The sequence below is a fragment of the Silene latifolia genome, chromosome 10, assembly GCF_048544455.1.
Source record: "Silene latifolia isolate original U9 population chromosome 10, ASM4854445v1, whole genome shotgun sequence".
Taxonomy (NCBI): Eukaryota; Viridiplantae; Streptophyta; class Magnoliopsida; order Caryophyllales; family Caryophyllaceae; genus Silene; species Silene latifolia.
In genome coordinates this window covers 108,368,870-108,380,778 of record NC_133535.1, presented here as the reverse complement: position 1 = coordinate 108,380,778, position 11,909 = coordinate 108,368,870, and the positions used below count along the sequence as shown (strand labels likewise).

At 36.8% G+C, this 11,909-nt stretch overlaps 1 protein-coding gene across 1 annotated transcript; it reads left to right on the top strand.

The window, feature by feature from the left end:
* The first annotated feature begins 318 nt into the window (after window positions 1-318).
* On the top strand, window positions 319-1,383 carry LOC141608037 (uncharacterized). Its single transcript, XM_074427388.1, has one exon. It carries the CDS (start codon window positions 319-321, stop codon window positions 1,381-1,383), a length of 1,065 nt encoding a protein of 354 aa, XP_074283489.1.
* Window positions 1,384-11,909: the final 10,526 nt, after the last annotated feature.

Genomic DNA, 11,909 nt, shown 5'->3' with positions numbered 1-11,909 from the left:
TCAGATGCAAAAAACCAAACCTAAAACCCAGCAAATTTGGAAAACTGTCCAGAAACCTATGCCTTCTGTTGAATTATCCCCTCCTATTTTTATACCTGACCTATTCCCCCCTCTTGAACAGGTTAGAGCTACGCCAGTAGTCAAATCTACACCTGCTAAACAAATCATAAGGATGAATAGACAAGGTGGTATGGTTGGAGCTAGTAAGGTTGTCTGGCAAACTCAGTCAATATACTTTTGTAGATGACTTAAAGAACACAGCTACTCCTGGAGGAGGGGTAGTGGAGAGTGGGAAGGATCCTCCTGATCCCAATACCAATGCATATCATTGGTTTCTGGAATGTACGGGGTCTTAATGACCTGAATATGCAGAAAGTAGTCAAATGGTTTATGCACAATCAGGGAGTTGGTCTCTTTGGGTTACTAGAAACTAAACTTAAACCTAGTACTTTGCTCAAGAGAGACACTTATATTTGTGATGGATGGAGTGTGACTACCAACTGCAGTTGGCACAAAGGAGGAAGGATTTGGATTTTTTGGAGATCTCAGTGCTTTGACATTCAATTTTTAGCTTATGATGCTCAATTTATTCATATGATGGTTCATTCTAAGACTGATGGGAAGAAATTTCTTCTCGCAATGATTTATGCTTTTAATGGTCTCCATGAAAGAATAGAGTTGTGGAATTTCCTGAAGGGAGTGGCTACTCACTGTACTGATCCTTGGCTCTGGCTGGGTGATTTTAATACTGTTCTGTCTCCTATAGAAAGACTTGGAAAGCATACAACTAATGCTGAGATGGAACATTTCCAAGAATGTGTCTCTTTATGTTGTATGGAGGATACCATAGCTACTGGTGCTTTATTTACTTGGTCTAATAAACAGGAAGCAACTGATAGAGTTTATAGTAGACTTGATCGAGCTATGGGAAATTTGGAATGGATGAATTTGTTTGGAGATTACATTGCACATTTTCACCCTGAGGGTTTGTTTGATCACTGTCCCTGTACTTTGGTGGACAAACGTTTCGATATTGGTGGTAAGAAGAGTTTTAAATATTTTAATATGTGGGGATCATCCGATTGTTTCAAGGATAGTGTTAAGAATATTTGGGATCGTGTATATCCAGGTAATAGAATGTTTAATGTGGTTAAAAAACTGAAAGCTCTTAAACCTGCTGTCAAAGATATTAATAAACATTGTTTCTCTGATATTGAAAATACTACTAGCATTGCCAGTCTTGCTTTGGAACATATTCAGAAGGAATTAGTGAGTAATCCTGGGAATCATGATTTACTTCAGCAGGAAATGGATCTAGCTAACAATCTTAAAGAACTTATTGTTGCTAGAACCAGTTTTTTAGCCCAGAAGGCTAAAATTTAGTGGTCTATTGAAGGTGATCTGAACACTTCTTTTTTCCATCATACTATTAAGAAAAGATTAATGCTGAATAAGGTTTTTCAGATTGAGGATCAGGATGGCATCTTATGTACTGAGGGAGATGCTATTCAGAATGCTTTCCTAAGGTATTATCAGGGTCTCTTGGGAACTCACAGGGAAGTTACTACTGTCCAGCAACATGTTGTTGATAGGGGTCCTTGCTGCACAGAGGCTGACTGGGAAATACTGGCTAAACCTGACACTGCAGATGAGATCAAACATAGTATCTTCAGTATCCCAAAAGGGAAGTCACCTGGGCCTGATGGTTATACTAGTCAATTCTATAGGGATGCTTGGGATATTATAGGTGATGAGATTTGTGGAGCTGTTCTTAATTTCTTTGATACTGGCAAACTATTGACTCAGATTAATGCTACCAATATTACCTTGATCCCTAAATTGGATAGGCCAACTAGTGTGAAAAAGACCAATTTCTTGTTGTAATGTGCTTTACAAAGCCATTTCTAAGATTATGTGCACTAGGTTGGCTGAAATCTTGCCAGATATAATTAGTAGGAACCAAGGAGCTTTTGTGAAAGGGAGGTCTATTCTTGAGAACATATTAATCTGTCAAGATTTAATTAGGTTCTATAATAGGGGGATGGTTTCCCCAAGATGTATGTTCAAGTTGGATTTGCAGAAGGCCTATGATTCTATTGAATGGTCTTTTGTGGATCACATGCTGCAAGCTTTAAAATTCCCTGAGAAGTTTAAGCAATTGATTATGGTGTGCATTACCTCTCCTACTTATACTCTTAGCTTGAATGGGGCTCAGTTTGGTTTCTTCAAGGGTAAGAGAAGATTGAGGCAAGGAGATCCTATTTCTCCTCTCATTTTTTGCATTTGTCTGGAATATTTAACAAGAATTATGGCATTTGCAACTGATAAATGGTACTTCAGGTATCACCCTTTGTGTAAAAGTTTGAAGCTGGCACATCTTCTATTTGCTGATGATCTCCTCATGTTTTGTAAGGGTGATCCCAAATCTATTATTCTGGTGCTAAGAGTTCTGTCAACTTTCTTTGCTGCTTCTGGTTTAAAAGTGAATGCATCTAAATCTGAGGTAGTGTTTAATAGAGTCTCTCTGGAATTGAAGCAAGACATTACTCAGGTTTCTGGGTTTCAGGAAGGAATACTTCCTTTTAAATACTTGGGGATTCCTATTTAGCCAGGGAGATTGACTAGGCATGATTGTAACATACTTCTGGAAAGGATTACAGCTCGAGTCAAGAGTGTGGGTGCTAGAAAGCTTAGCTATGCAGGCAGACTGGTACTCATTAATTCTGTACTCAATACTCTCTATAACTATTGGTCCTCTATTTTCTTAATTCCTAAAAGTGTCATCAAGAGGATAGAAGCCATCTGTAGGAACTATTTGTGGAGTGGTGACAGTGAGTATCACAGAAGTCCTCTGGTAGCATGGGACAAAGTTTGCTGCAGCAAGAAAGAGGGAGGTTTGAACATCAAAGAAGCAGAGGAGTGGAACATTGCAACTGTTGGTAAGTTGGTCAACTGGATTTACACCAAGGCTGATAGGCTTTGGGTTCTTTGGATTGATCATGTTTATATGAAAGGGGCAGACTCGCATACTTATACTCCTCCTACTGATTCAAATTGGAATTGGAGGAATATTTGCAGAGTCAAGGATTTTTTGAGAGGTGGCTATGTTTCTGGACAATCACTACTACAGATACAAGCTATAACAACGGGTAAAAATCGTTGTGAAAACAAAAAGAGGACGTTGTTAAAGCGGCCGTTGTAAAAGGTATTTACAACGGTTAGGTTATTTACTAAAACCGTTGTGGAAAGTATTCACAACGGTTAAAAGCCGTTGTTGTTGCGAGTAAGTCGTTGTGGAAAGTGTTTCAAAATTTTGGTGGGAATAATATAACAACGGTTATCATATAAATAACCGTTGTTGTATCTTTCCCACCAAAATTGTGAAGACTTTTAACAACGGGTATACGCTAAATAACCGTTGTTGAAACCGTTAGTACCAACGATTCTTCTTTTAAAACCTGTTGTTGAATATTATGCGCGGGTATTTGTGAAAGGTATTTACAACGATTCTTATTTTAAAACCTGTTGTTGAATATTATGGCGGGTATTTGTGAAAGGTATTTACAACGGTTTTTGTTTTAGTAACCGTTTTTATTACGAACTCCTAATTTTTTTAAAAATTAAATTTGTTGCATGCCATTCAAAATCCTGCATATATCAACAACAGCATGTATCAGCACCAGCATAAATCACAGCTGGGTTCATCAGAACTCAATAGATTAAATTCAACCACAACAGCAGCATTATATATACTTACAAGGAGTTAACTTTACATGAACTAAGATCATTCCCTAACTTCAACAAAAAAATTACTAAGCTGATCTAAGCATTGCTATGTTCTAAGACGTATTTGCCCAACATGTCCCTTACCTCGTGTATATGTTGCCATTTGTACGTCTGAAGTTCTTGTGGCGCGCTGATTACATGCTGCGAAAAAAACAAAGAAAAGACATTATTGTAACAACATACATCATTCAGCATAGCAACATCATGGTATAGCAGCAAGCAAGACAACATCAGCTCTAATTTAAAAAAAGTAATAAACACATTATTAATTACTAACCTTTTCTGGAATAAGGATATATCTTCGCATAATAATCTCCAACATGAACCGACAAACGTAGTATCCACATTGTATGCTATCCGGCTGGCGAGCGACCTATTATTACATAAAAACAAAGAGACGAGAGAAGGCCCACATCAGAATCTTGCACTTTAGGTATTGTATTAGTATTAAACACAAATTTTTGCACTTAAGGTATTGTATTTGAGTACGTACCCCTGTTATCGTAATAAAAGTAGGGCCATCATCAGAATCTTTCGTGGGTAGATCCTGCTCGTTAGCTCTTTTCTTCTCAAAGGCCCTTTTTTTTTTTAAAAAAAAAAAGGAGGCAGAAACTCATATTTTTGGGGCAAAAATGAGCTTTTTGCTATAAATAAAAATTGAAACATAATGTTATTATAAATAAATCAGTATTATAAATTTACTTAATAATCAAGCCCTTAAAAGTCTCGCTTGGTTGTTTATGCAAACAGTGCAACCAAAAAACTTTCTTCTTCGTCGGCATGATGGCTGCTAGCACCCAATGAGTCCTACATCAAGAGACATCATCATTATTAACAAGTACATATATTAGTTATGAAAACGCAATTGTAGGGGGAAACGTAATATTAATTTGTTTATTACCCGTTTTCATTATAAGGGGCAAAAACCAGCTTCTTGGTTGTCGCCAATTGCCGAGCAATATAATCTACCCGATCTTCGAACGAAAAAATCGTGATATGCATAGATAAAACATAGGGGCACAGGAATCCGTATTGATCACATGGAATCTTGTTCTCGGGGATCACTCTCAATTTCAATATCCTACATTATTACGGTATTAATTCCGGTATTTAAATCACTATCTAGTAGTCAGAATATTAGAATATGAAATGATTTATTAATTAAGAAACTTACTTCATCCAAACAAATAGGTGTTGGACATCAATCTCGTCTAGGCCAGCCCAAATGGCTAGCATCTCCCATAACATAATTGCTTCGCGCTCAACCCCTACAATATGCTCCTCGAGCGGAATAATTATCAATTGCTCGTTTGCTATGCGATTGCTAGCCACCGAATGTAGTTTCCTCATCGTCACCGTTCTTACTTTTAGCATGTAATCCTTCCCAGAATATTTTGTGGAGTTTAAACTCCTAACATCTTTCAGTTCGGGGAAATAATGCTTCTCTGATTTTGTGCTACTACCACCAGCCTACACATATAGATAATTAAAATAATAAAAAATCCAAAGGTAACATATCCTAGCTAGCTAGTTGGAGTAATAAAAATAAAAGAGTACTTAACTAAATACCTCATCAACCTGCTCTTTCAATGATGAGGCAAGAGTAGCAGTGTATTTGGGGACTTAGGCTTATCTGTCTTTTTTGTCCCCTACATAAAATTTCCATGCTTTTTAGAAATACAGAAAAAATATAAATAAAGGGAGGTTTTTAAAAAAATGGAGAAGTTAATTAAATACCTCATCAAGTTGTTGTTCTGACGAGGTAGTTGGCATGTCTGGGGACTTAGGCTTATCCGCCTTAGCCGGCTTTTTTGTTCCCTACAAAAAATTTCCATGCTTTTTAGAAATACAGAAAAATATAAATAAAGGGAGTTTTTTTAAAAAATGGAGAATTTAATTAAATACCTCATCCAGTTGTTGTTTCGATGAGGTAGTTGGCATGTCTGGGGACTTAGGCTTATCCGTCTTAGCCGGCTTTTTTGTTCCCTACAAAAAATTTCCATGCTTTTTAGAAATACAGAAAAAATATAAATAAAGGGAGGTTTTTAAAAAAATGGAGAAGTTAATTAAATAGCTCATCAAGTTGTTGTCTCGACGAGGTAGTTGGCATGTCTAGGGACTTAGGCTTATCCGCCTTAGCCGACTTTTTTGTTCACCACAAAAAAACATATAAATTTAACATATAAAAACATTCAACAATTAAAAATTTAACATATAAAGGTATTTTTTCTAACCCCAACTGCTTTCGGCTGAGGCGGAGACGAATGAGCCAGGAAGATGTGAGATTCAGGCCATTGGATGAAACTTCCAACCGCATCTGCCAGAATGGTAATGTCGTCACGAAATGGGACGGGCAGTTGAAATGTTTCATGGCCATGAAAGACTTCAGTTATCTCCACTTTTCTATGATTCTGCAAAAGTTTTTCGCCATGAATAACCAATAAAGTTTCCGCTGATCTGGTGGGCACTTCTACGAGAGCCCGGCCAACACGCACAATTGGTTTATCAAATTTAGGGTCAGCAAGAATAACTACCCTCCAGTTTACGGCCTGAAGAATACACATACATTATATATTATATCCCAAAATTTAATAGAATTCATATAAATTTAACTAATTAAAGACTTCATGCATACCTTGCTGAAAACTGTGAACTGACTTGAAGGGGATGTATGCTGCTATTTTCCATCAGCCGTCTTCTCAAGTTGCATCTCCTTTTCAGACTCATTATTTACCTAATAAAATTAACTAATGGCACGATGTCAGAAGTTATAGCATTAGAGCTGGCAGGGAACACACCCCCTGATCTTACCCCAAAAAAAAAAAAAAAAGAAAAATAAGGAAGTATTAGGTACCTGATCGGCTTTAGTTGTTACAACTTTAGAAGCATTAGGTACCTGATCTTTCTAAATATCGTTGACCGATACTTCCTTCTCATGTATGGCCAAGGTAGTAGTGTTCTCGGCCTCTTGACCAATCTGTTGTACCTTACCCCCTTTAATGACATCCTCCAACATCTTCAATTCTTCTTCAGAAGGCTTGCCTCCAGCATTCATCTTTAGTAGTACGGATGCCAATAACTGAACCTGCATGCCAAGAATGTAATGTTTCAGCAATTTGTATCCCAACAATAACATGTGAATTGAACTTAAATGAAAATAATAGAATAAATGGTACCATGTCAGCCTTCTCAACCTTAGTCTTCCTTTTCTTCTTTTTCGGGGCAGTTGTCCCATAATATTTCGTTACTTCAACCTGTAACGGGAGGCCCCTCAATCGACCTGGATGTTCGGGTCGGCCGATCGCTCTAGCAAGAACGTCATCACGACCATTGGGAGTGAATTTCCCTTCTTCTACCTCCTTCAATACCTTGTCCTATAATATATTAAATAAACTTCAAATTATATTTGTGACTAATATAATAAAGTTAGTAATGAACTCGTCTTAATAAAATAATGCTTACTATGTTGGCCAACACTTCCTCATCATATTTGTCACGCGACCGGGATCCTTTAGGCGTGTGCCCTTCTTTATAAGTTACATGCCGATCCAAGTCGGTCACTCCCTTTGCCACCTACACATTAACATGGTAACAGTTATACATGTAAATGTGTATCAAGTCCAAGTGTGATTAAAAAAAATCAAATCTCACAGGGGAATGCATGTTACTTACGAGGTTGTTTTCTATCAATCTGTAACCGCCTCGAGAACCATACCATTTCCCCTTCTTGCATGAAATGTTAGCACGATTTCTTCTGCTAACGGCCTTCAAATTATATAAAAGCGCAAGTAGATGAGATAATAAAAAGATTATATAAAGAACTCATTAATTAAAAAAATGATAGGTAAATCGTTAAAAGGCGAGGATATTTAACCTGAAACTTCTCACTAGTTCTCATCGCTTTGAAAAGATCCTATTGTTCCTGACTGATGGTCGGACACTTGTTTTCCGGTGGGCTCTTACGCATCTCCCCCGTTGCCTTGTCCACATACAACCAATCCCTAGCAACGTCACACTTCCACTGCCTTAAGACAATCCCTGCCTTCTGCATTAAATACTTATCATGGCATTCATCGGCAATATCAAAGGCTTCCTTTATATGAGCCAAGTATAACTCCGCCAATTTTGGATTCAAATTCCTAATTTCATCTAAATGGATAGGCACAAACTGTCTTGTGCAACATCCAATCCAAGGGGATAAAAAACCCGCATTTGGACCGGTAGGGAAACCCTTCGAGTTCCATTTTATTTTAAGCGGCTCTTTAGCGGCTATAGCTGCAAGGGCTGCAGGGCACTTCGTAGCACCCCTCTCACCAGGCTTATTATCATCCCCAGGCTTATTATTCTTTTGACTTCTTTTCCGTTTTTCACCCATGATAATCTTAAAACCCAAATATGAATGAAATAGTAAATGAAAAACTTAACAACGTCATGCAGAGTATTATCTAAAACCCTAAAGAGGAATGAAAATTTAAAACAACAATTTGAGATTCTAAAATCCTAAACCCTAATAAGAGGAATGAAGTAGATGATGCGGGATGATAAAGATAACAAAGAAGACGAAAAACAAAGAGATGCATGAAAAACAAAAAAGACGATCGTCTTAAAACCCTAATGACGAAACACAAAATTAAACTGAACATACCTGATGATGATGATGATGATGATAAAGAGAACGAGCAGGATGATAAGGGAAGGCAACGGAATCTGTGCGTCGGAAACTGGGCGACGGCCGGCAACGAGAATGTAGAAAGCGGGGGAGAGAGAATAAACTCAGGATACCAACGGTTGAACTGATGTTGTGTGTGTTTGTGTGGTATGCTGTATGTGTTTGTAAATTAGTTTTTTATTAAGACAAACTATTGACAACGGGTTCTTAAAACAAAACCGTTGTGATATGTTAATAACAACGGGTCAATAAAGTCAACCGTTGTCATAACTTTATTACAACGGTTAAAATATACCCATTGTAATATATTTTCACCCAATTTGCGCTAAAATGAAATATGTCTAAAAAAACAATGATAACGGGTAGAAGTACTACAACCGTTGTCACTTCCTATTTCATTTTTTTAATCTAATAAGACTAATAGCAACGGTTCCTGTGTTATAACCCGTTGTTGAAAGTAATAACAACGGGTAATGTCAATATAACCGTTGTTATTGTTTAACTCTTTTTTTTTTTTTTAAATTACTGTAATTGCATTACAGTCCAAACCTATAACAATACAGCAGCATTACAACTGTAATAGCAGAAACAGAAACAGCAGAAGCACTATATACTGCAACATTAATCAGCAATTTTAACAACAGCATCCACAACTAAAAATAAGATCAAGAAAATAAGACAACAACAATAGCATGCATACTGCATATCTATAGGATTTACCATGCCAAATTTGGGAATCTTTAACAATGACCATTGCTTCTATTGGCTTTTTAAAGCTACCATATGCTGGACGGGCGGCTTGTGGACAATCCGCTCGGATTGTCTTACAGCTTCTTTCTTTCTTCTTTTCTTCCTTTCTCTTCATAAAATCCTTGAGGATTTCCTCGGGGATGCGAGGATCTTTTCTCATCATTGCCCATCTACTATAGTATGTACAAAGGTCTTCTAGTCTTGTCTTCTCTTTGATGCTTGGTCATTGAATTCAATCAATTTAGCTCTATTTTGCCATGAAAATGCAAGGTTTGCACTCCTTTCCTACCAAGGGATCAAAACCTCAAAGAATATGCAAAACAAAAAACTAAAGACAATAAATGACCCAAATATGCACTAAAAAGCATGTAAACAAGGCTAATTCGGGGACTAAATATGCTCAAATTATGGTCACATCAGTAGCTTTTTCCCGTCAAACTAGCATTCACCCAAGTTGACGAGGCTAATAAGAGCAAGTCTTGATCATGCAAAGGTGTTTCGGGAAGCATAAGGGAATTTTGGGAAGAATTGGAAAATCCCGAGCACGAAACTAACTTGGGTTGATACACAAGTAAAGAATTGAAAATATAAGCCCAAGTAATGTCCAAATGAACAAGTGTCCATGCAAGCTTAGGATTCCATTTGAAGCTTTCAACCGGAGGAATTATGAAGCATTAAGACGAAGCATTGGATTCCTTGGCAAATTAAAGACGGAATTAAGAGAATTAATCAAGATACCCACGACCCCGATTGGGTTTTGGTGTCCCGGATCGGGGTTAGCCTCTTTTATGCCATTTACGTTACTCCCTTATTCCTATATAAATGGAGTTGATCGGGACACTTGGGACACACTTCTTACACCTCTTTCCCCACAATTTCATAAATGTTTTAGTCTTAGTTTTAGAATAGAATGTAGGTTAGATTTCCTTTATGTTATTTACATTTCCTTTAGCATTTCAATATTGTATTACAATTTCCATTCAAGAATTTGTTCTTCAATTTCAAGTTTTATTTCCAAATGTTAAGGTAATTCTATTTCTTGTATTGTTCTATTATCTCCCTTGTCATTTCCATTATCAATTATTTATTATGATCACTTTATCATTTGTCATTAGTTTAATTTATATTATGCAAGAGTAGTTAAATTTGTCTAGGGAATAAGGGAAATCATGCATAAGTAGTTCTTACAATTGTTGAATTAGGTTGTTATAATATCGTTTCATTATTTCTTTCAAATGTATGCATTGTATTGTTAGTCTTTGATAAATGATCACTATCTTAGACTAAATTCATTAATTCACTATTATAAGTCGAGAGGCACGAAATTGAATTAGACTAAACATGTGTTAGTAGGACAACCTAGTCATAACGAGAGTTCTCTAGGACCCGACCTATGGTTGACAATAAGGGCGAGAGGTGGTTGTCTATAAGCCTAAACAATTAACAATTTTATAAACTCCTTTGTTTAACTTTATGATGTGACTCTTAATTGCGCACATTTAGCCCCCTAATTGAACCCATTTTGAATACTAATATAGCATTTCATGGCCATTTTTAACCGTCAATTCCTTCCTATTTTGCTTTCCTATTGCATTATATATGTCTTGTAGCAAAGAAGATAATGAGGCGGAATTCCCATTTCTTGCGCATATTCGGAAGCTTGTTGACGATCTTGGATGGACTAATATGAAGAGGAGGCAAAAATGATGACCAAGGATTTAGGAATAAAGAGTATATAGAAGGGTCATAGGCTTAAAAGTTAGGATGACGAGAAGGAAGCCATTACAAAAAGAAATTACTCGGAACCAAACCAAGAGTTGCTTGTTTGGCTCTGAAAGTATGCTAGATGAAACGAAGTCGAAAAATCAAGTGGTCTGGGCTTTTGAATCACTCCAATAGGAGTCCGGATGAGGAAATGACGTCCGTTTTACAATCCGAGCTCAAATAGACAAGCTGTCCCAGGATCCGCGCGTCCCGAACTCAATCCGCGCATCCCGAGCTGCTTTGCCATTTCGGAAAGTACTGTCTGAGGATCCGCTCATCCCGAGCTCAGGATGAGCATCCCAGACCTCGGATCCGCGCATTTCCCTCAGGACTTGCAAAGCTCTACTCAACACTTAGCATTGTTATTTACTAATCTATCCTTGCTTAACCTAATGATGTACCACTATATATACTTCATTAGTAATAACCAAAAGACCAAGTCCTCTTAGTTTAGAAAAATCATTCTCAGATTAGATTAGGAGTAGATTAGAATAGATTAATCTCAATCATTCCACAAAATTACACATTAATCTTTCCTTAATTATTGTTCAAGCTTTATTATTGGGTTATTATTTGGAGATTTGACAACTCTTCATGAATTAATCAAGTTCTCTTCTATTATTCTTTCATTTCCATTGGTTCATTTTAAGTTTGGTATAATTCCTTTACTCTTTACTCTTTATTGCTTATTTCTTCATTCTCTTATCATGTTTATACTTGTTGTTTTGATTGACACCATGGATAACATGTCTTCCATGATAATGAGTGAGTAGTTACTTAACTAGGATTAGTGGGGGATTATGAGTTAATCATAGGATAAATTTATGCTTAATGAGTTCATATGAATGCTTGCTTATTGTTCTTAAACTTATGCACATGTTATGTTTGATGAAATGTTAGACTATGAAACCTTGCATTTTTTACCCATCTCTTATCTTTT